This window comes from Rhopalosiphum maidis, chromosome 4, assembly GCF_003676215.2.
Source record: "Rhopalosiphum maidis isolate BTI-1 chromosome 4, ASM367621v3, whole genome shotgun sequence".
Taxonomy (NCBI): Eukaryota; Metazoa; Arthropoda; class Insecta; order Hemiptera; family Aphididae; genus Rhopalosiphum; species Rhopalosiphum maidis.
This window is the reverse complement of record NC_040880.1, coordinates 40,969,887-40,997,401: the sequence shown is the minus strand read 5'-3', so window position 1 is coordinate 40,997,401 and position 27,515 is coordinate 40,969,887. Positions and strand designations below refer to the sequence as shown.

Genomic DNA, 27,515 nt, shown 5'->3' with positions numbered 1-27,515 from the left:
AATTTTTATACAAAAATAACACTTTTTATCATTTGACCTAACCTAACGCAGTAACGCAGTTTTTCCACTATGCGCTGTGTTAAGATATATTTAAGATCTACAATGAAAAGATCACGATTAAACAGTCTTATACTACATTATTAATTGATACAGAAAACTCACACAAATTAATAATTTGAAATTATTAAGAGATCCAATTGATGCCCTTGAAGTATTTGCTGCAAGCATGAAAAACAGAAGAATCCAATTTCAAATTTAGCTTTTACTTTATATTTTAAAATTAGTCTGAATTATTTTTCTGACAGTTAAATTAAAATATATTTAAATAAATATAATAACTTAAAAAATAAGGATTACTCTATTTTTTTATACTTAAAGTCTTTATCGCCTATACCTATTATAATTAATATAAAGATTTTAAGTTACATACTATAAATGTAGTATGTACCTACTGCTAATATACAGGATATTATTATGTGGAGGCTATAGCCTATAAGCAATAAGCATAAATATTTTATTAAAAAAATGAGGAATATTATTCGCAGTTAAAACCTAATTATAAATCCGTATATTATAATATTAGCCCGAAAAACTACAAGAAAAAAAAAAAAAAACTAAAACTACTACTTTCTTATTTAAAACACGTTTTAACATTTTTATCCGGCTGAGTTTACACCTAAATAACTTTTACCTGAATAAAAAACACAGACCGAGTTTACAATAGACCTTTTAAACATTTTTTTTCCTCGGGCCGAGTTTACAATCGCCCAACTGCGTGTGAGAACCATACATTTCACACAGCTTGCACGTCAAAACTGTCATAGAAATGTCCTCATTTATAAATAAACATATATATTTTGATCACGACTAGAAAATAATCCAAAACCTCAAATTTCCACTCTTGACTTAAACTCAATACATGTAAATCTCCAAAGGAGTTTTAAAAGAATAAGTTTCGTGACGTTAACTCTTAATCATATTTAAAATTTAAAAAAAATATGCATATATACACAACAAATCAGATGTAAAATGTAGCCGTCGGGCTACTCTTTTTTTCTTAAGTAATTCATGCAAAGTACTTATATATTCTTTCATAGTCCATTTTCTTATAGTAAAATTAGTTTATATAGATCGTATATTTATGATGTAAAATAAAAATATGTATATATATGTTCATAAATGCAAAATTAAGTTATTCTATAAAAAATAGTTACCGTATTAAAATATAAATGAACTTAATAGGCAGTGAACATATCAGTAGAGCTAATTATCAAGATTTTATACATTTGGAAATCAAATTATCCAATATTAATAGTCATATTTATTGTTGTTATTGACCTTGTCCGAGAAAATTTAAATTTATTTATTATGTCATGGGTCATGATATTATATAGTATATTGCCCACGCAATGAGTGTTCGTAACGAAAAGTGTAGGAAGATCTACCAAATAAGTATTTTTTTTAACATTTCTCAACAGATAAGCAATATAGAATAATAGAGAATAGAGATACAGATATGTATTTATTACAGTATAAATAGTATTTATAATTAAAAATGTATAAAAAAGTTTTCTTTTTATACTTAAGAGTTAAGATTTAATACAAGATTGATCATGAATGTTGTCTACTTATAACAAAATATGACCGTTTGAAGTTAAAATTTTTACGTTTTTTGATATTTGGTGTAACTTATTCAAAAATGAATTATAAAATTATTATTACATTATATATTTTTTTAATTTTTTGACTCTTTTTGAATTGTTTAAAGACATTTGAGATTTAATTTTTTGTAATTATTTCTATAAATTTTGATAAAAGTTGATCCTATTGTACAGCAGGGCATCAAAGCGATACACTACATTTGCTCCCACATTATTGAATACTTTACGATGTTAATAATATGTAGTATTATTATTATAGTTATTACTTATCTGTAATATAAGGTAGACCAGTGATATTTGTAGACTTTTCGTATCATCACGGTTTCTTGATGAGTGAACCTCGCCTAACCATACCAATATATTTACAATTTTTTAGTTTAATTATTCCAGAAAATTTGAAGGATGCATTAATTCAAATTGTATTAAAATAATAAAACAACATACTATATTATTATTAATTACCTATTTAAAGTGTTAAGCTTACGATTGAATATTGGACAAAATAAATAATTTATCTAGTTAATTATTTTTTTTATAAAAAGTTTCAAAAGGAATATTTTGTTTTCTTTTATTTTCATAATATGCGTGTTTGCTTTAAGATCCCCGAAGATATTTTTTGTTAATCAAAGTGACTGACATATTTTTATAACTGCAGAAAAACAAACATGCGTTAAATACTTGAATTTTACAATTTTCATATTATTAATCTTAGATCTTGGCATTCATTGATTCAGTTGTTTTTTTTATTGATTTTCTCTCTCAATAATTCTTGATTGATTTTAAAATACGATGAAGCTTGTGGACTTAAGTTTTGCTAATACTACATCTATCGATCATCATTCATCAGTCATTACTTATCAGGAACGACACGAACCGTATAACCGTAATAGTGGCGTAGTGAATTTGACATTTTTCAGAGGCATGTCTAAAAAATATTGAATGAACAACTTATACCCGAATTCCACTCAAAATTATGTGCACACATATATTATTATAACACGTTGTATTTATACCTGGCAATAAATGGCTCTTACAGCGTGTAGAACACCATACGGAACCTATTCGTTTCCGTCAACAAAAAAATAAAAAATATATCTGCTTCCGTCAGCTTTCATTTCCTAGATATATTAAATCTAAATTAATATACTATATACTTCAATAATGCGTTTATCTGGTGGAAACAAATATTTTTTTTTGTTGGCGGAAACGATGCGTGCCCGAACACACAACACGATGATAGTCCAAGTCATCCACCGCATTAATAGATGATGTGGTATGATTAATGTCATTGCAATAGTTTGATAGCACCGGAAACCAAATATAATTTATTAAGGAATTTTCTCAAATAACAACAAATTACGTGTGTAATTACAAAACTATACGATGAAAAATAATGAAAATAAAAAAAATTCAAATGAAAACGAATAGGTATACCTATTATTCTATATATAGAATAATACCACATTTTCAAATAATATTATAAATATTTTAGTAACCCCTAAATTGCGTACCGTTTGTGTCAAAGTTTACAATTGACACTTGTATTATTTATTAACTTTATTTAAAAGTTGATTATTTATTAATATTTATTAGCTATTCACTCTAGTTAATTTAATATGATAATACATGCGATCAACTTATTGTATAGGTATTAAAAAAATAAACAAATAAAAATATAAAAAATATTTAAATGAATATCATTCAACACACATTTCATTAAAAATTGTATGCGTTTATATGTGTTTGAAATAGATTGCTAAATAATGTATAATTTTAAAAACTGCGTTGAAAATAAAATACACAGAATTAATTGAATTAAAACAAGAACATACATACTCTGCGCGATTACTGCCGATATAATTGAAATAGAAGTTTAAAATTATTTAAGTATTTATTATTTTAATTGATCCGCTTTAGATTTAAGTCAGGTCTCTCGTCAATCATTATAGGTTTTATTTTGTTTTATATGGATTTTATAATATATTTTAGTTCCATAGCATTAGCAAGTAATAAATAATAGAAAATATATATGTATAAAATTATCGTCAAGTGGTACACACTACACGACTGCGTATAATTCATAATATTGTATCATTCAAGTATTAATTATTATTAAAATACTAACTCGTGTAATTCTCAGTAAGGTAATATTAACAATTTAAACGTTTTATTGAATTAATTCTTGTACAGCTGTGCGTATTGTAATAATCCAAAAAAATTTTGGTTGATCAATCGTCCAATACATAGGTACTTACGTCTGTCTAGCGAGAAAACTCTTCGATTTTTCGCAACCCCCCATCATGCTATCAAAATAGGTTCGCTTATGGTTGGATATTATTTGGGAATGCGCAGAAAAACTGATTTTGGTCGATTTGCGGTGCATTCTCTCGCTGGACAGAGAATAGGTATTATCTAAATACATAGTCATCGTTAATTTTGCATGCATAACAACATTAACGCAAATAAATTGTGTTATTATACAATTCCGCGTGTTGTTAAACAAATAAAAAAGTAAAATAAAATATAGAGCTGTTGTGATTTATTAATATTTAACGATTTGTTGTTTTAAACCACGTCGACCGATGGTCAGCGGTTTATATAATAGAGGGAGAAAGGTAATATCCCTCAATGGCTTTTTTTTATGTAAGTCCTTTATTAGAAAAGTCAATACCAATCTTGAAACTATCAAACAATTTCAAACAAATACGTATAGTGGTCTAAATCATGGCTTTAAAAGAATGTAACTATCATTTTTCTCTTAGTTTTTTGTTTTACTGTTATATAGGTAGATAGGTTCCGCACACGTGGAATATAATATAATATTGTTGTTCATTTAGTCACAAAAAACATAGTTATTTTATTTTATAGGTAATACACTAATACCTATACATATAGATAGGTACTTACCTATTTCAGTATTTCACATATTATGCGTATTATAGTAGTGTACATAGAGGAAATATACTTATGAATTGTTGTAAATAGTACATTATTAGTACAAGTATACTCTATACGATTTTGTTTTCTTCTTATTAAGCAGCATATAGTACAATAACACGATAGATCTAATCACTGATCTCACCAGTTACCACCACTTGTCAAGCCGGTTTACAGTCAACTGCACAATGATAGTAAAACGCGATAGCTGCAATCATTACAGCTAACTAATATTATGCTAGTTTATTGAGATCATAACAGTAAGGACACAGTATATAATAGAATTGCTATCATAGTACTTACTACTTACTATATGTCTATATGATGATATCGCAATATCAACCGTGCGGCGTGCATATTAAATTGATAATGGACTGGGTGAATTAAGTTTCATCTTAAATTATTTTTTCATACACTAATGATTAGAACTCAAATATTAATACAATATGTATTTTATTTTATTTTATTTTTTGTACTCTAGAATAATGAATTCCAAGAAACAAAATAGATAGATTTATCGGAGTTGCCCAATTGCAGCCCGAATTTATGTAGTCGTATTTTATCCAAAATATAAGTATCCTGATTGCGTCCAAGCATACATTGGTTCACAAAATAGCTTATAATTGATAAAATAAAGTAAATATTTTAAATTTTTAAATACTGTATTGGAGCCATTTGGAGGTATTTGTATTTGAAATTATATATGAAATACAATTAATGTATCAATAAATAAATAGTCGAATATTAAAATAATAATTTGTTTACAATATAAAATACAATTAATTGAGTCCAAAAAATAGATGACATTTTTATTTTAGCATCTGTTTGGCGTTCTTTCAAAATTTCCAAAAATGATATACTTGGGAAGTGTATTTTATCCGTTGTATAGAAGCTAAATATATGGCAGCACCGAGTGGCGAGTATTGGTGATCGTGTGAATCGTGTATAATCGATAGTTATATTAATATCAAAATACGTATCGAACGCAATCCGAATATTTATTAAGTTTTGATAATCACTTAAATAGTATTTCCTACCTATTATGTACGGGCCGCAATCGGGCGACGCCCAGATTTATAAGGTAGCAGATATTTCAAAAAGAAAATTTTCACTTTGAACATTTTGCTGTTTTTCGATTTTTAGACAATTTTTTTGTTATTACATATTTTATTAGTTTTTAAAACATTTATTTTCATCATTATTTTTTTGCGTTTTTATTGTTGAATTGAATAATTTAAAAATATTATCTTAAGAAATTTAGTAATGACTTATGTAGTTATGTTTAATGCATTGTTCGAAATTTAACTGGTATAAAATAGTTGAGCGTATAAAATTTAAGTTTTATAGTTGGGAAACCAGCAAAAGTTTAAATGATCATTAACTATAATAGACAATATTTGGAAAGATGTTTGTTAAAATCTCGTTTCATTTGAATCTTAATTTTGTATTCGACATGATATACAAAACACAAAAGTTACAGTTTTTGATATCTTCAAAATTGTAATTTTTAAGACAGTCGAAAGTTTTAAATTAGGTGATTTGTAATCATAGGTATTATTATAATAATTTATTTTGATTAAAACTAAAAGGTGTATTTATTATTACATCAAATTTATAAAAAAATATCATTGGAATTTATCGATAAATTATACCTACAAATGTACAAATGTGTGATCAAGATAGAGCGTTGAAAAATGCGATAATTATAAATTACCTAATTTAAAACTTTCGACTATCTTAAAAATGACAATTTTTAAGATATCAAAACACTGTAAAGATCAAAAGTTGCCAAAAAAAAAAATAGAGCAACCCAAATCCAGTGTCAAAAATGGTGGTTCCTATTTAAGAAATTTTTATTTTACTTACTGCGTATGCGCAGATAAAAAAAGTTAAAAATTTAAATTTATCAAAAACATATGTATTTATATGTCCTGTACCCTGTAAAAAAACCCGAATCAAATTAAAGGTCATGTGTTCGAAATATTTCCTGTTACCTTTAAAACTGAACACACGGTTTACCATAGATATTTTATTTAATATATACAATTAGAATCTTAGTTTTCAGCAGTTTTTATTTGTTGACTATAGACGGTACGCCGATTTGTAATACACTCAACTCTACATGAAACTCATTTAGAGACACTAAATCAATCAGACGCGTCGTCTTCCTTCCGGGCCCGTGCCCCGCCTAAAATCGCCAGTTACAATTTCGTTTTCGCGGAATGCAATAGTTTTGTGCGCGCGCTTCGACGACAGACCATAATCCACAACACTGTAGTTCCGTTTTTAGGCATTGTCATCAGGGACGGATTGGAATTTTAGACCGGCCCGGGAAAATAACTTTTTAGCGGCCCACTTGCAATCATATTTTTGTAGGGGGCAAGTGCACCATAAAAATTACAAGTTAAAAAATAAGAAAAAAACATCTATATCTTATTGATGTTACTTATTAGTTTGCGATAGGCTACAGCTGTAGAATTTGGCGTACGTAGCGGCCCCATCAACTAATTAGCACGCGGCCCATCGGGAATTTCCCGATTTCCTGATGGCCCAATCCGTCCCTGATTGTCATGCTAGCGGATCACAGAAAACAGACCGCAGGCTTTTGGTTCATATTCAACATAAATTGTATAATATTATCACTGGACACTGATCAACTACGATGGTCGTGCAATTATAATATTATGACTGCGCAGATTACAGACGGATGCTCGCTGAATATTATCATATTTCGGTGTTATTTAGCAAAAACAATTACGAGTAGCGCCGCTAAAATGTCTCATATTTCATGCTGCATTAATGACACACAGACACAAGTTTTATAAAGATATCATTATACCTACTTTGAATTAAAAATACTAGTAGAGTCTTACACCGGACAAAAATGTAGAAGTGTCGGACCATGTACAGTGTTATAGGAAAGGAAGCAAAAGAAAATAATATTTTATTAAAAGTAAAACAAACACACGGGGGTTATTATGGAATGAAAAATAATAATTTAATCATTTTATAATAGGCGTTTTATTACATTAAAATTACATGTTATCTCCAAAATTAAACCTAGGTGGTTAAACAAAAAAGAACGAACCATAAAACTTTGATTCGTAAAGATCGAGAGTACCTAAGGAATATAATATGTAGATATAATATATATACACATATGTGGATGAAAATGGACAGAGAGAGGAGAGATACAGAGACAGATAGAGAAAGAGAGAAAGAGAGAGAGAGAGAGAGAGAGAAATATGGCAATAATCGGAGGAAACAAACATAACATTACATTATTATTATAACGCGATCAGCAAACTGAAAAGTTAGGTTTGTGCGAAGAAGAATTGATGATTGATCATTTCCCCAACGGCACAAATTAATACTGTTTACATAAATAATATAACTATACATATACAGACCGATCGACTTAAACCAATATTAAATAAATATTATATAAGCTCACCGTTATAAGCCGTACACATCGTAACAGCAATAACAACAACTGACCCTACATTAAATTTGTCCGTTCGACGACGACGCCGCCGCCGGTAGAACTCGTCATGGGATAATCACGTGTAATCGCGCACAAAAACTACGATATTATTAAGTACAACAATAAGTAGCGCCCATGGCCCATAGGATATCAAAAATTATTAAACGCGTGTATTTACACTACGGAGTATACACGCATGGATATTGTATAGTAGCATATTTATAATATTATATAACGGGACTTGTCGGTAGTAAATTTTAATAATAATAATAATAATAATAATAATATATATTATTATGTATATAATCATAATATAACGAAATCAATAATATTATTAGGTATACACCTATATAATATTTAAATTAGATTATATAACAATAATAAATAAAGATTTTTGTTTTTGTTAATGGAATCTCATCTCGTGGTTATATAATGTTTGGTGTGTATAGGAATACTATGTTTCAACGATATAATATAATCATTACATTATGACATTGACAGCTACCGAACGTTGTTACGATTTTATTTAGACGACTCTCATCAATTTGTTCGAGGTATTTTTATTTCGCTTTGCGTGCTCATCACTTCTCAAATCCGCTAAGACCCTGTCACACCACGATTTCGTCGGCGTCGCGGGCATATTGCTACAGTCCTGAAACGTATGACATGAAAATATTAATATAACGTATATATTATACTTAATAACTATTCAGATATAAGTAGACAGAATTGTCCAATTTTTGTATGGAGTATTGGTTCTATTCTAATTGATGACTATATTTTATCATTTGATCATGAAGTACCTACATGAAAAAAGACAAAATTGTTTGATTTATTATTTCTTTTAATTTTTACCTAACAGTACCTAAATAAAACTCGATATCAGTCCCAATAAAAATCAGATGATTACTGTCTACTATGATCTGTAATTTTAAATTTGTACAATTCATGTTTCAGAAAAAAAAATACTTAATTATATTAGAAGCCTAGAAATACTTTAAAGTTAGGTTAGGTAATGAATATTAATAGGTAGTACCTATTATTAGTATTATAATACACATAACTCATAAATATAAATACATACTTAATGTAAATTGATAAATTACATTGAATTATGGTAATAATATTTATATTAAAACAGTAAATCAGGAAAAATATTGAGTATTTATTATATATACGAATCGGCAGTCGCATAAACAAAAAAATATTTTTAGGAGGAGTTAAGGTTGTACATTTTCATACTTATATAAAAAGAAATTGACAGAAACTAGTTTTACTCTTTAAAAACATATTTATTAATTTTCTTGACATTTCGAGGGGGGATGGTATGGTGTATACAGTTCAAGCTCGTCAGGCTACCTAACAATGCAAATGGAAAACAATTATGTTTATTCAATAGCTAGTGGTTCGGAATAGAAAGTTTTTGATCAGGCTGGCCTAACCACCTAACTTTGAAAAGGTATATGGTGTGATGGCTCAACAGGTCCGTCTAACAGTTTAATATGCAATAAGGTATATTATTGTATGCAAATTAGATTTACTCATATATTTTGGAGTTGTATTACCATAATAATAGATTTTATCGGAAATTTCATAAGTCTTAATTTGATACAAAAAAATCGTGTTTTTACATTATTATATATATACATTCTATTCTACTATCTGTAATCCATAAACGTTTTTGCTTATGTTTCAAATGAAGCTACAGCAATATAGATTATTGGCTTTTGAAATTTTAAAATGAGTTTTCATATTGATGGTGATTAATAAAAGGTTTTACATTTTGTTCAGAATGAAGATAAGGGAGAACAATATTATAAAGTGGACTTTTGAGACTCTTAAATGTTGTGTAAGCATTTTGATAACTCAGAAACTACTTATTAAATTTTTTAATTAGATCAAAAGGTCTTGATATAAAGTAAGAAAGAATTGTACTTGATATATTTATACATAATTAATATTAATCTATTACACGACAAAGCTTAAATGTATACAACTGAAATCCAAGAAATAAAAAATATTGTATGCTTAAAAAATCACAAATGTGCTTCAATGAAATTATTATCGTTCAATAATTTCTCTATATAGTCTTAACATTTACAAGTGAAATCCATTGATCAGAAATACTGTTATATTTACAACATTGAGTTATTTTTAAGAATAAAAATTGTCAATTCGCATATATAATTAAATTAGTTTTGTACGATTAATATTTATAATCAATCGTACCCATGTGCGGGATGGGGAATTTCTAAAATATTTTTAATGTAATTATAAGTTCATATTATTTTCTCAGGAGGGGTAAATGCTCCGTCTTACCATCTTTATATAGTCACAGAAACTGTAAAATGATTTATAGTCTTGGGTCAAATTATAATACAATAATTAATATAGTTACGCTGGGGATAGTAATTAATTTTATAATATATCAAATAGATATATACTGAATAGTTTAAGCATACAACGCAATATTACTTTAACTAATCTGAACTAACCTAACCTAACCTGGCTAACCCAAAGAGAGTACAAACAGTGCAAAAAAAAAATACTTTTTGTCGTTTATTGATTAAAAATTATTGTTATATTATGATTTACTTACAATTATGAATTTCTTAGGAGTGACGTTGTTTTGAACAAAAGATGTTTGCGATGATTTTTTCATCAATGACGATGTAATTTTGTCGTCTGAAGACAATAAATAAACAGCAAAGTCAAATCCTTTTACTAAGTCTGTTTGTGTTTTTATTAAGTCTAAAAAACAAAGTAAATTAAAACAAAATATAATATGTAAATAAATAAACGCACAAATATTTACCTTCATCAAAATCGATGTGATATTTCTTAGTTATATAATTATCACGATGTTCCATATTTTCCACTAAGTATTGGGCATTTTCTTTGTTCGCTTCGTCGTAAAATACAATTACATTATATATAGTCTTCTCTGCTGTAATATTATAAAATATAACACATACGTAAATAGCATGTAAATAATAATTAAATAATATAAATAAAAAAGTAATGAAACATATTATATTGTTCTCATATATAGTGTCAAGAAAAAACCTTACATAGCGCATATTTATCACTTTCAAATTTTTTCTTCAGCTTTTGATACGTTAAGTAGAACCACCAGCGTTTCCAAACGATCGAAATTAACGCAATCATGACAAAAATTATCAATTTAAGGTCTCTTTGCACTTTTTTATCGGATTGTTCGTAGTTAAACACTGAAAAATAAACAACAAAACATATATTATTGACAATCGATCCAACTATATATAAAATGATGTAATGTTTAAATATTTAAAATTTAAAATTAACTATCATCAGATTGACGTAGTCAATATATTTTTTGAAAAAAAATATTGCTTATGTAACATAAATTATAAATATATATTATAATGTTACCGTTTTCCCATGTTATGTAACAGTCATATAATAAAATATTTTTACATCTATACTTATAAATTATAAGATAAATAGCATATATTTATGTTTTTTTTTATAGTTTTTAAAAATGTATCTGAATAATATTAATAGTACATATCTTATTTAAATATTAAATGTACAGTTCAAGAGGGAAATATGTATAGTTACATTATTAATTATTAGAACGGTAACAGCATAAAGTAATTAGTAAAACTAATATATTATAATTAGTTACGTGCAATGTAAAGTTGTCAAAACAATTTTCACCCATATGAAGTTGCTTATTATAACAAAACGTAAATAAGTGATATAGGTACGTTAATATATGGATAAAATACAAATATTTTGGTCAGTTTAACCGTTTAACCTGTCCAAATCAGTACTGTAAAATGAAAATGCTAACCACGTTGGGTAGGTTGGCATATAATAATTAATATTATCAACTATGTATTACAATGTATAGATATAAAATTTAAACATATAAAAAGTCAATTGTAAGGAAATAAAGATGAAAATGTTACACTGTGCGCATGATTATTGCAGTCATCACCGATCGAAACATGAAAATATTTTTTTTATGAAAATGAAATGATTAAATTATGAAATATTACCCCACAGAGTCACAGTTTGCTATACATTGATACGATTTATAGAAGAACATTTCTTTCTTACAGTTGATTGAGGTAATGATATTATGGTACATACTAATTCAAGAAAAAAAACACTATAGTTATTTTTAACTGATTAATAATTTAGTAATTTGTAAATATTTTTAGTTTAAAACGAATATTGAAGTTTTTAAATATCAAAATAGATAAGTTTAAAACATTAACTATATCATATTATGTATACTATTTTAGAAATGTTGAATTTCTCAGAGAAATTACTATAAAAAGTAAATTGTTATAATGATTAATTATAATAATTATTATTTATTTTTATATTATACTCTTTGTTTCTATAATATATAGATGAATTATTATAAACAACATAATACGTAAAAGAATTGCAGATAGTTCAGTGTTCGGAATGAAATAATTCAAATAATGTATCCTAATTCAACTTGGATTTTGAAAATTAATTAAAATATTTTATGTCTCCTCATAAATTATTTATTTTTTTTTTTTTTATAAAAACGAACTAAAATCCCATCTATATCTTTTATATGCTTATTTAAATAAAATAAACTCATACATATTCAATAATTTAAAACTGAATTTCTTCATGACAAAAAAATAATTTTAAATTTAAAGCTTTAAAAGTGGTAAGCCGTTATTAATTTAGAAGATAATATAGTAATAAATTAAAATCTGAACATTTGCGGTGATATATATGCTGGCAATCAAATTAATAGTAGTTAATAGTAAGTTAGTCTAAGCTAATTATGATATAATATTTGAATTCGGAACGTGCATATATGAACGACGACGATGAGAAAATTATATTAATATATCATATATTGACAAAAGCACCTTTTTACGTATCTAATCAGTCCTTACACAATGATCTTGCCATCTCACCCGTCCTCGATGTAGCTAGAACTTTTTACAGGTGATTCTATTTAAATGTTCAAAACCACACCAATCTCTTAATCAAAGGTCTTGCGTCAGCAAATATACCTGGTAACCCCAAGAAAAGATTAAAAAGGCGGTGATGTCGGGACCTACTAATCTAAAAACCTTAAATTGTATAATATAATACTATTGTAAACTCATGTATTTATGTATATGAGTAACTGTCAAAGTGCCTTTACTGAAAGGCTTCTTTAATCTGTGTTTCTTTCAAGCCATTATTCTATTACATCACTTTTACTCATTGTTCTATTCTGTTCTGTAACAGATTGTAAATTATATAATAATAATATATCATATATTGATTTTAATTTAATATTTTATAGTTTATTTACATTTCAATGTTGACGGAATAGTGCATAATTAAATATTTAATTCCATAAAAATATTTTTTATGTTAAGACATTAGATGTATATAGTTCCAAAAGTTTTAGTGTTTATTTTTACTTAATAAACGAATCATAACTTATTATTTTTGTATGCATAATATATATATAAATTATATTATAGTTATAATATAACTTATATTTAAACAATATAAAGAACACATTTTAATAATAATGTGTCATCAAGAAATCAATTTGCTTGTATAACTCAAATTTTTAGTTATTTTTTATAAATAAACGCATTTAACATACATATATAATTTAGCAGCTACTATATTTTGACTTTAATTATACCAAAATAACTGATATACCTGAGTAAAATAGTAAAGTATAATCGGTAAATTAGTTGAATAACTATTAACACGCACTTGTAATATTGAATTGTTCCGTTTGTAATTCATCAAAATAAATTTTTAACTGCATTAAATATTTTTTTAGCAATATTTATTACTACCTATAGTCTATATAATATCATATCAAATCAAATATTTTGGATCACATGTAAATATTCAAATAAAAAAAATGAGCAAGTGAGTATTGGTCTGTTGTCCTGTAGGCGTCGAGTGAGTCACTATGCAATGGACGTGTTTAATTTTAATTCAATGATATATCATTGTATACGAAAAACAATTCTTCAAACCCATACAAAAAAACTTTGTGGGGTTTTTAATAATTTTTTAAGCTGTTTGACCAAATGTGATCATTTTTATATAAAATAAAAAAATATTGAAAATTTCTCATACCTATAATAATTAGCTTAAATAATCAAAATAATTTGATGATTGTATTATTATAACATAAATATTTGGTGTATGTTTTAAGTATACATATATATGATTATTCGTTGATATCCAATATCATAACATTTTGAACTTCAAATGTAATCATTTTTAGTATATTATAGATATATATAAACAATTTTTTGTGAATTTCTAACTACAAAATAATTTAAAAATTGTCGAGATCTTACGAAATTTTAATTTTAAACGCTTATAATTAATATTGTGTTTATAAATCGTTGATATTTTTTAATTGATAAATGAAGAACCTATAAAGAGCTTTGTATTACATTTTGAAACGACAATAACTTTTCGAAAAATTGGTGTAAAAAGTAAAAAAAAAAATTATAAATTTCTAATTCCCATAGCATAATAATTAATAGGTATGTGTATCATATAATTAATATAATGTGTATGAATCCCATATTTTTCAAATACAATTTAACAAAAATATGATTTTTGTTCATCGTATATTTGATGGTTGATTTGGAAAAATTGTTTAAGGATAACGGAAATAAATCATCATAGTTTATATATGCCAACGGCTATACAATAATGTAACTGTTATATTATTACATATTAGCATACTGCATATGTATCATGTTTCATATACATTTTGCAGTTATAATTAAATAATATTATGTATAACATTTATTAGTCCTAAACTTTATCCAGTGTAAATCATAAATTGGACTAGAGGACAGAAAATATTTATTTGAATACAAAAAAGTAAAAAATTAATTTCAAAATTGTTGATAAATATATAAAATGTATTTGTTAGTTTTTACTTTAAAAGTCTGTAGTAAAAAAATATTTATTCCAAATTAAACAACCATAACCTGATTGAGATTTATTAATTATAATAAAAACTATATAAGATGTAATGTAAAATTATGAATATGCCTATATATTATATTAAAGACTATAAATTTGTTAATATTAGCAGACAGCAAAAATAAAACTTACCGGGTTTTGTGATGTTAGTAAACTGTTGCACAATTTGGTCATCAGTATTGCTGATGGAACACATATACTGTCCATAGTCACTCTCTTGAATTTTGTTTATGAATAGGAATGCTCCCAATACTTGGTCATTTTCCCTACGAGAAAAAAAATTTACAAACATTAAAAACACGCAATAATTTCTGTGAACATTCAATTTGCTGATTTTGTTTTTAAGTATGTTGTCTAATATAATATATTACCTAATCACTTCTTCTATTCTGTATTTATCGTTTGAAATAATTGTCTGTTTTTCACTGGTTTTTTTCCACGTTATTGTGTTGACGGCGTCCGGTAGACCAACTTTCCCTGTACCAATCGAATTTCAGAATTTATTTAATTATATTTTTGTCATGATAATATATATCCTAAGAGAATTATTATAAACCATAATAGATTAACTCTCTTTGATATATTTACCTACGAAACCCTCGCAATACAGTCTGACCAATTCTCCTGGTTGTGCATAGTGTACATTTGCCATTTCATACGTAGGCAAAGGGTCTTCCCAATAAGACTTAACATCTATAAAATATAATAAATAATATCCTATTAACATATTATAAGAACACAGATTAAAATTAAAAATATATTAGAATTATGTTTTATTAGGTAATCGAAGTTTCTCCATCACTGAGATAACTTAACATAATCCATTTAAATCTGTAAAACATATATTTTTTTTTCTCATCGCATTCACTTATTTTTCTGCTTAATTTTATTTATACTAAAAGATTTTAAAGAGCAAGTTCAAGGCATTCTGAGTTGTTGAAAATAATAATCTATTGGACAGTGGATAATATACAACAGTGACGACAAATGTAGTCGAATGTGGACAACTATATTTTTTATATTACTATATAATATATACTAAACCATTCATCGTTTTTGGAATAGAAGACTAAAATATAGTTGAAACAAATTCAGCAATATTTAAAATTTTAATAAATTAAAAATTCCCATACAATTTGAATTTGTAATATATGTTGTTGTAAAAATAAATTTTAATTTTTAAATCATTAAAACATTTATAAAATAAAATCTTGACCTTTTTAATATTTTGATTTTAAAGTAAGTATATAATAATATATAATATATTTATATATTGTTTAAAGTCTTACTGCCACGTTTTAGATTTCGAATGAAACGTATTGATATTACAATAATGTGTTTATTTTTTCTTTTAGTACCTGAGGACTTTTTTAATAGGAAATATGCGCTGATCATCAATATCGACGGAACTTATAAGTAGGTAAATTGGTTGGTTCTTCTGGGAGATAAAAATATTCAAAACTTAAAATTCTCAATAATTTTTAAAATAATCAAGCAAAAAAAAAAATAGAAATTTTTAACTATATTATTAGCTGAATTATACCCGTCGCTGCCAGGTTAAGTAAAATATAAGATAGTTGAAAAATTAAGTAGATAAATAAATATTAAAAATGTATATATCGTTATAATAATGTACCATTAATGTTTAGGAAAAACAAAAAATGGAAAGTAATTTAATTTCTTAAATTTTAATAACATTTATATATATACGCAAGATAAACGGGAAAATTGCAAGTATTTCACTCAAAACAAACAAGCAAAAATTCCAACAAATTGCTTTATTATTATTATAGAACATTCATTGTATCTTTTTTATTGTTTGGTATTGTATTTTTAATTTTTCAAGAGATTTAACTTTGAACATGGCAACATAAAGTTGATCATAAATAGTAGCTAAATACAGGTTGGGGTAAATACAACCCTACTTTATCCAATTTTTTACCCTGTATTTTGTTAATTGTCATAGCAAAAGCTATTCTTATCGGAAATTGACGTCTAGTAATTGATACGATAACGCAGCAATAGAGGTAAGATGACGTGTACGTGCTTATAAAGGGGTGACGATATTTTTTTTTTACATTGATATTTCGGTATGATATTTTATACCGGTATCAATCGATATACCGAAAATATCTAACCGGTATTTTGGTACGGTAATTCCGGTATATTCGATATTTGGATATTTTCGGTAATTTCGATAATTTCGATATTCCGGTATTTTCAATTTTTTTTTGTTATACTGGTTATGTACTGTACCTATATTATTATTAATAATAATATTAATAAAATTAATTATAGTTATTATTTAATTTATTATTAAAGAGAATATTATTAATTACAACATTAATATGATATTATGATTTAATTATTTTGAAACAAATTTAGAGTTCATAGATAAAAATATGAGTTCTTCAGCGTGTTCTGTTGATAGAGATAATCTATGATCAGTAATTATATTACCCGTACATCTGAACACACATTCGCTAGGAACACTAGTACTTTGCAGTGCCGGCCCGATTGTTTTGGGGGTCCGGTGCAGAATTTTTCAGGGCCCCATATGGCCATGTATATTAATTTATTAATTATTTATATATACATTATACAATATACACATCTATATTTTTTATTTTCTAGGGAATTACTTTAATTTTATATAACTTTGTAAACTTTAAGCACTTTAATTTATGTTAGAAACCTAAATTTTTATGTATAAACTATAATAAAATCCAATTAGCATTTTAATATTATATAAGACACAAAATAAGTAGGTTTAATTTACTTAGGTTCAATGTACAAACAATATTTTATTATATTGAACATACATTATAATCATGATGCAATGAGTATACATTTACTTAGAATAAAAAAATAACATAATATAATATTATTTAAATATTTTTTCCGTGCTTTTTTTGATGCAAACAGATCAATTGTCTCATCGTAGCTCAAAGAATCGACAATACTATGTTTGATGATGATAAGGGCCAAATTCACAATGCTGTGATAGATTGTTTCTTACTGTTTTAACTATTCTTTGTCAGAGAATTTTAAAACGATTGGGTAGAATTTAAAGATAATGTAACAAATTTGTTGAAAGATTGACGCAGTTTATTTAAACTTTTTTCCTTTATGTTTTTTTTTGCCTTTTTTAATTTCCTGACGGATAACTTCTAAACTTATCCCGATCTCTAGTTGACACGATACAGAAGTATACGAACTACAAAGTATTGTTTTTGTAAATATAAATGCCTGTGAAAAAATACTACTTATTAGTCTTGTTTTTAAAATTTAGATAGAATTATTTTAATAATTCTACATAGACAAAAAACAACACGGGTCGCAATTTCTGTATTACTGTCTACGGGGACAATATTATTATGTTTATTTATAGATAAAGTGATATTCGTAATAGTATAATTTTTGTTCTGTGGGGCCCCGCGATTGTGCGGGTCCCGGTGCTTTAGGGCCGGCACTAATACCTTATACGCATAAAGATTTTTTACCAAGTAAGGCCAAAGTTGGAAATTTATTTTGATCCGTATCTGTATTATAAAATATAATATGTCATATATTACCCACTGGACAATTCGTACAATTTAAAAATAGATTAAAATATTAAATAACTAATTTTGATAATTTCGATATTTCGGTAGTTTTGGAATTATCGGTAAATTCGATATTTTCGGTATATCGTTTTTTTAAAAAAGGCAGTATAACGATATATCGACCATAAATCGATATACCGGTATTACCGTCACGCCTATATCTATATGTATATGCCAGACAATAACGCACGTCCCCACCGCCGTCGCCGCTGACGACGTAGCAGTACTGCAGTAGACGTGTATAGGGAGTAGTAGGGGTTGTAAAGATTGTGTGTGAGCATGGCAACCAACACGCATCGCTACACGGAAAACTAAATATTTCCGAAAACTATTTAATTGATACATTTTCGGACTTTTCTCATTAGATGGCTCACCTGCTCATCGAGTACTTACGTTTGAAATAAAATCGTGAAAATCGGTCCAGTTAAATTTCAGATATAGTTGTTCAAAGAAATCGCCTCACGTTTTTATAATATATATATGAAGATACATATTATAATAGTTAAATATTAATAATACTAAAAAGAAATTATCAACTTACTTTATTATTACTAATATAGGTAATTAAAAATTAAATAAATGACTTTAAATAGCAAAATATTAATAAATGTATTTAATAAAATATACTTAATAATATAGGCTAACGGACCATCATCGCTCAGAATCGTTTTTCGTGTGTAGTGAATTATCATTAAATTCAAATTTAACACAATATACATTATACTGATTTAATCAATGACGAAGTATACTCAAAATCTATAGTTTACAGGAGAGCGATTATATCTACTTTCCCCCTTTTTTCATTTAAACTTAATAATAAGTATTGGATAGTATTTTTTATAAATGTTTACTTAATTTTAGATTCCAAAGAACATTTTTTTTATTATTATGATTATGATTATATTAGATTTACAGCGTATACATATTCGCTCAAGCGTGTCATACTTTTACACACACACTCCTACATAATATCATAAGTAATACCCATGGATAGGCGTTATTGTTATTGTTCAAGAATTTGCGATTATACAACATTTTCTATTACACGAATCAACAAAAAATGTGTCATATATTTTGAATAAATAATTCAATTTTTTAACGCATTTTATAATGCCGGATTTAATGTTTTAAAGGCATACTTTGATAATTTTTGGAAATAGTTACATGAATTTATTGAAGTTTTTAAGATTATAAATTTATGAACATTATAATCCTAATTATTATGAATTGTTTTAATACGTAATTGATTGATTGGTTTGGTCACCCGTAACTTAAGTTAAGAATTTAATTTTTCAAATTTTTGTTGTATCATAAATTATTGATAATATAATTTACAAGATGTGTTTTAAAATCAATACTTTCAAGAATTATTATAGTTTTAATTAAAGTCGTGTATACTCTTCGAATAATGAAAAACGGGAACTTTTGATGATTGTTGGTATAGTCAATTCCTATTCCAAGAATATATATAATTCCAAAAACAAAATGCTATATTGCCTTTAGGTTGGTGAGCACGATTTTATCAAATTATGTGTTCGAACAGAGATTCTTAGTACAATAACGTTTTCTTATGTATATACTATTATTGTTTCGGGAAACTTTCTTCCACTTACTATCAGATCAATGAATGCATATGCTGGAATTTATAAAAGGAATATAGACAATGATGAAAAACAGTATTTTTGGATCATTTTTGTAACTGAAAAAGTTTTTTTATGAGTAATTTTCTAATAGTCGCATCATCCAGACCCTAGAGTAATATAATAAATTATAGAGAGTACTTACAGATAAATTAAATTTTACTGTATGGTTCGATATTTTGGTAATACAGTTTTTAATTAACAATTATTATTCACATTACTAATAAATATGTAATATAAATCACACAATTTATTATTGATAACAATTGTTATTCAAAACAAGTTCATTCTAGATAATTCTACTATTTTTATCATTGTGTTAGACCCAAGGGAAATTAAAAATATGATCTCTTAAAATTCATACATAATAGTCAACCATAAAATTAATTTTTTTATTTTATATTTATGTAATTTTTTTTATCATAAATTATATTTACTATGTGATATAATTTAAGTATAATTTTTCCTTTCAAAAATAAAATAAAAATGAAAGATAAAGGGGTGGTGTAGTAATATGGTTATATTATAGTAAATAATTACTTTTTAAGATTGGTTAGATAATATCTTGTTCTTTTTTAAAGTATAAAATTTCAGAGTAATTTCTTATATAGCTATAAAATATGCATATAGATTATATATTATAGCAACAGCAATCAACTATAAAGTTTTTACTGCATTAAAACCATCGCAATTATAACAAAACTAGGTAATCCGATCCGTCTTTGTATTTTAGATGACTATATTTTAACATCTTATCGTTTTTAAAGTTTTAAATGTTAAACTCCTAATTAAAAAATCGCTATATTGCGGATAGTAAGAAACTTAAATAATTGAATTGACTGAAAACTCGGAAAATAAAAGAGAACAAAAAGCATATGATCCCATCATAAGTTCCGTTAAAAAGTTATTTTGTTACTGTCAAAGATTTCTACACCACCATATTGGAATTACATATAGTACATAGTTATTGATTGAAAATTGCTAATTATTATTGATAGAAATAAATGTATAGTATTATTTAATTGTCTAAATTAACATAAATATCTGATATGAAATTAGTTAGTGCTATATTAGTTTTTTATAATGTACCTACCTCTGATATTTTAGATTCCGAGCACACCGATGAAGGTATTGATTTTACAGCGATGGGGTTATATTTTTAATTTTCATTTTGTTGTATCTGCTACTTATTTTTAGAGCAGTAAAAATGATTCAGTCTCTTATTTCTCTTTTAGTATTAAAATAAATCAAGTTATTACTTTAAGGTCATAAGTGAATAATTTTCAATACTTTTCTTAATAGTTGACTGTTGGGAGAAATAATAATATAATAAATAAAAATTTATACGCAAGTCTGATTTTCGACAAAATTCTTTTTGATATTCTGGTGTACCTAATCTAAACGAATAAATTTTTCGATTCACTCAATTTCTATAATTTAAAAAATATTTTGACAATCTTTGAACTATTAATAGACATTTAAAATATATTATTTTTGAAACTTTTATTGATAAGTGTCGACAAAAAAAATTACATTAGATTAAAAAGTTTGAAAACATACTTTATAAGTAGCTTAAATTCAGATTAAAAAAAAAAAAAACTAAATACAGATCAATGATTTTTTTTATGAACGCTTGAAATGAAAAATTTGAAGAAATGTAGTTAAAAATTGAATACTAAGTTTAATAAAAGTTTTACTTACAATAACTAAGTGTAATTCCACAAATATTTTTTTTGAAAAGTTTTACGAACTTCACTTAACTAAATTTAAAATAATTTAACACGTTATTGTGTATATTTATACACATTTTATGAATATTAAATATTTATATATTATCTTAACTTATTAATTAGTATACATTTTATTAAATTAAATATTACCTAGTATAACTTTTGTTATTTTTAAATTAAAATTGATTATATTTATGAATATAATGGTTTGATTGAATACATTTTATTAAAATAAAATAATTATGATTTAAATTCCGAAACTTTATAGAAGAGCCAGAGCCGTGTCATAGGAGAGGCTAAAATTTTAAGGAGGGCGTCAAAAAGTTAGGTTAGTTAATGGAGAGAGGGCCAATATTTTGAATTTTGCCTTAGGTGCCAAATTATAACACACGGCTCTAAGAACAGCGTCTCATATAATTTGTATAGTTTGAACAACACAACAAAATAATGTTCACTATGATAATGTCAAAATAATAATAAAATTAATTCAAAATATAAATATTTTATTAAATTACTAAGAATTATTTAGTTTGCATAAACTCAAAATAAAAAAACTTTAAAATTAAGTTTAAAATGATGAGACAACCAACGTCCAAATTAAAGGACTCATTTAAAAAAATATTTTCAAAGTTAAATTATTATGTATATAAAGAATTCATATAATTATGTAAATTATAGAGTTTAGCAAGAGGTTTAAGTTTATAATAAGTACATAGACATAAATGTATATGTATATGAGAAAGCACATGCATGTAAATACCTAGTTTATACATACAAATATTGCTTATATCTTAATGGTATATAACCATTATGGCGGCTATATGGCTATATAATCAGTATAATATAAGATATTATTAAATATTCATAGTAGAATTAAGAGAATGTAAGAAAACAATCGAATGCGTGTGATGTATTATTATGTTCAAATGTATATCCGTTTTTTGATCTGTTCAAATCATCGAAGAAGTTTGTAATCTGTGTTACATTATACATTAAAATACGATTAAAATATTTTATTTTTACATACTAAATAAATATTAACCAGTTATTTAGTAAAAATATATTTTACGTTACCCCACAAACTACGTTATGAATTGTGGACTTAATCATGTATAATATAAGAAGCTCTTTTATTGTGTTTAAAACTAAATAGGTTATTTTGTGTCTCTAAAGTGTCCCCGAGGAATTCATCAATTTATTTAATGCTGTTTATTGTTTCTACGTATTATTTGAAGGATACGTTCCATTCGTTCAAGTATATGTCACTCAATGTTCAGCAGAAATTAATGTAAAAAACTCAAAACGTATATTACATTAATCATCTTGCACTACGCTGTATTTTAAGAATTATATTATATTTCTATTTCAGAATTATTACTATATGTCATTAGGTATTATATTATTATTAAGTTATTTAACTAACTATTTTAACTGTTTAGTTCTAAGTTACATAAATATTGATTAATTTAATGGGCCAATCATGGACTTTAAATCTTTTTTAAGGCACAATTACAGCTCACTATTGATTTATTAAATACTTAATGAATTTTCATATAATCCGGTGTAAGAGTTAATACTCTTATTATTTCTATAACCTTATGACAAAAATTGATATACATATTTCACAATTTAAAATTTTAATGAAACTGACCTTAGTCATATACCTACTATAATATAATATAAATGTTAGAATAAAGTATATAATGCAGAATAATATATAGAATTTAGCATTTTAGTATGCATTTAGAACATTATAATTTAAAAATAATATTCAAAGTAAAACTGATTTTTTGTATTCTAAAATAAACAGATGCGTTTATCTAGACGCAATATCATTTCTAGCAGTAAAATATGATATAGCAATATTTCAAATGTACCAATTACATGCTTACAATACAATACGAATTGTAAGCCTTTAAAAGCTTATTAATTATTTTAAAGGGCAAATAAATAAAGATATATGCAAAGGTCTCTTAGACATCATAGACCTACTCCCTCTATAAATATTTAGTGACTCAATTGAGATATATACCTACTGACTACTACATTACTACAGGCATCCAAGTGGAGTATTAAGAAAATGTTGCGTACCGTTTGTTTTCTCTCTCTGGCCCATGCGTAACATAGACAAAACGCATTTACACAAAATTATTTTAGTTTTACATTTTTAAATTTTTTATTAATCTTTGAGTAAAATAAATCATTACAAATATTATAGACAATAATATTTTCGAGAGTATGACACATCGAATTGTTTAAATACTGTTTCAAAACAATTAATATATATTAATTGAAATGTGCAACATTTTTATTTTATTTTTATAAAGTCAAACAATAATAAAATAATAAAAATATAAGAAAGATTTGTCAAACCCTCAAAAATATTATAATCTTCTATAATTATATTAATAGATGATTTTATTTTAAAATTAACCTCTCTAAAAATCACGAGAAACAATTTTACATGAATGCATTTTAACTTATGTAACGCTTGAGTCTGAAAAAAAAAATAATATTTCACAGATATTTTCATAAAAACTAAAAGAGATCATATATTAATCATTATCTTTTCATTTATTGCTTTTAAATTACTATAATAATAAATTATTTACTATTATAATGTTATTAACATTTTAGTTTTTATTTAAAGCTTTATTTATAATAGTGTGTGTTTTATTATTTATCCTGATTGAATTATTAAATTTTTGGTTAATAAAAATGTAAATACAATTATCTTTGACAAATTGAATTTTATACAATTACCAAGCCTTAGATCTAAATCATAAATTCTAAATGGTTTTAACTGTTAAGTTATTATTTATTAATATGTTGCATAAAAAAGAAAGTATGATAAATGATAATTTAAGTTATATGTTGTTATACATATAGCGGAATGTATTAAATCTTTAAGGTTGATGTTTTTTGAATTTCAACAAAATAATAAAAATTTTTTGAAGAGATCGTTATTTTACGTGTAAATGCTCAATGTTATCAAAATTTGAACAACTTACAAAAAATCTTAATCTTAAACATTTTTGTTACTTTCAGTAAAAAAAACTAAAATTGTTATGAAATGTTATGCATTCTTAAATACAAAATAATTTATATAAATTTTCATAATTTTTATGAAATTTTAAAAATTTGAACTTGAAATATGCTTATATTTTAATTTTAATTTTAATCTTAAAATTTTAATTTTCAATTTTTTTATTTTAAATAAGAGCCGTGTGATACATAAATCGAAAAAACTTTGAAATTTTCAAATGTTTATAAATACCACAAAAATATAAAAAATGTTTTGAAATTTATGACATTAAAATAAAATACCTACTTGTATAATTATTTGACGAAACATTAAAGTTTCTACAGTTATTAATTTTTGAATAACAAAATAAACAAAATCATTTTGTCAAAATTTGGTTTTAAGTAAAAACGTCTGTTTTTCCTTATTTTAGTTTTTCTCATTTTTTTTTCTTAAGTATTAGGAATTTTCAGATTGGTTCCTCAAAAAGTACAGCTAGATCCAGTTGACTACCAGATACTATTCTCAAAATTGAAGATTTAAGTATTTTTACTGTTTAAAAAGGTGGCGATAGACACGCACATATACACAAAACACATCATTGTAAAATCAATACATCGTTACACTCGACTCTACACGGCGGACGTATAATGGCCTCACACAAGTACACTTTGTTAAAGTTTATTGGAAAGTCATGGTATATTTACATTTTACACAGGAAATTACACAAATTAATAAATAATTATGAGTATTCAGTGTATAATTCTTGTTTAATGTACCTTTGATAATATGCAATTTACCTAATAAGTCATAACAAGTAATTCCTTATTTCCTTCATTATATCATTAGATAAATTATATATTATTTTAGTGATAATATTAAGTATGGTTTTGAATTTTTTGAAAAATATAAGAGAATATTGATGTATTTACACAAAATATAAAGATGGGTACTCAAATTATTAGTTATTACTGTTATTATGTACTGTAGCGAACATCTGGTATACATAAGTACATAACTATATAAGTGGTGATTTAGTGATTGAGTTCTTTATATATATATATAATATATATGTACAGTGCTCGATTTGGGGGGGGGAGTGCAAAGGGACGGAGTACCCCAACTAATTTTTCAGAAATTTTAGCGTACCCCTACTTTTATTTTTAAGGGGAACGCAGGGTACACTGCATCATTCTGAATTTTTATCAAAACGCACGTGATAACATCATAATAATTTTTCTTACCATAGATTTAATAATTATTAAGACATTTATTATTATTATTTAACTAATTATCTTAAATCATAACTACAAATTGTGCCACAAAATATTTGTTCCACATTATATTTGTTCTAACTATTATTGCATCCTAGAATATACGTCTTATGATAAATTATGGAACTATTTAAATAAATAGTTAAAATGCATTGTATTTTATTTAGTTAATTATGAGTTTATTATTATATTAGTTATAACTAAAATATACAATATAATATTTACAGTAATATGTTTTTAGTTTGATTATTTATAAATATTTTCATATGATTGAAAGAGTGGTATAGGGGATGTGGGGGCGTAGCCCCCACCGCTTAGTAACGTTTAACAACTGATGGGGACGCTCTTTTTTTAAAAGTTAACAGAGTCCCCCTACTTTAATTTTGCCAAGTCGAGCACTGTATATGTATGTATATACATTAATACATTATAATACATTTTTATATTATTATGAAATATTTTTGTAATATTTATGATGAATATGTTATTTATTTTTATAAATTACATTTCTTATTAATATGGTTTAGAGTAAAATTGTATACATAACCATTGATTACTTAAAATAAGAGTTGGAACCTATAATTTTTTTTAAATATACGATATGTATTGATCGAGCTGAAAGAAAGCTTTAGGTATCTTACAAAGTTGTAAATAATAATTAATACTTCGGCTTGTTATTAATTTAATTTAAGGACAAATAAAATTAGTTTTACAAACCTATACTAAAAATTGTGAATAGAAATAAGGTCATGCTACGGACGAATGTAATAATGTTGTTCGAAATTTAAGATACTGTCTGTCCGTTCGTATCAACAGTTTAGAATCTTTGAATAAGCCTCGAGATTAGTTGATATATCATACACGAATCATTTGTGAACATTAATATTCTCATATGATTATTTAAAATAGTTTTTTATTTTTAGAAAATGAGTATAAAATATAAAATATTATAAGCTGACGAATTTTACATAATATAAAACAATGTTATATAAAAAAAATAATAATGAATATATTCAATTTTATAAGAATATTGGGTAATACATATTTTTTATTGTATAAAACTATATAAACCGAAAATGTAGTCCTTTTTAAAAACGAATACAAATAAACGTAGAACGATCTAAAAAAATGAATCCAATTTATATAAATCCTGAATAAAC

At 25.3% G+C, this 27,515-nt stretch overlaps 1 protein-coding gene across 1 annotated transcript in view; it reads right to left on the bottom strand.

The window, feature by feature from the left end:
- Window positions 1-7,600: 7,600 nt before the first annotated feature.
- LOC113556587 overlaps window positions 7,601-27,515 on the bottom strand; it is a 35,856-nt gene continuing 15,941 nt past the window's right edge. Inside the window, exons 3-9 of the mRNA XM_026961630.1 lie at window positions 15,673-15,777; window positions 15,456-15,561; window positions 15,217-15,350; window positions 11,154-11,312; window positions 10,898-11,029; window positions 10,682-10,833; window positions 7,601-8,734 (exon numbers count right to left, since the gene is read on the bottom strand). Of these exons, the coding sequence (XP_026817431.1) occupies window positions 8,609-8,734; window positions 10,682-10,833; window positions 10,898-11,029; window positions 11,154-11,312; window positions 15,217-15,350; window positions 15,456-15,561; window positions 15,673-15,777 (914 nt within the window). The 3' untranslated portion in view covers window positions 7,601-8,608. The remainder of the gene's footprint in view (window positions 8,735-10,681; window positions 10,834-10,897; window positions 11,030-11,153; window positions 11,313-15,216; window positions 15,351-15,455; window positions 15,562-15,672; window positions 15,778-27,515) is intronic.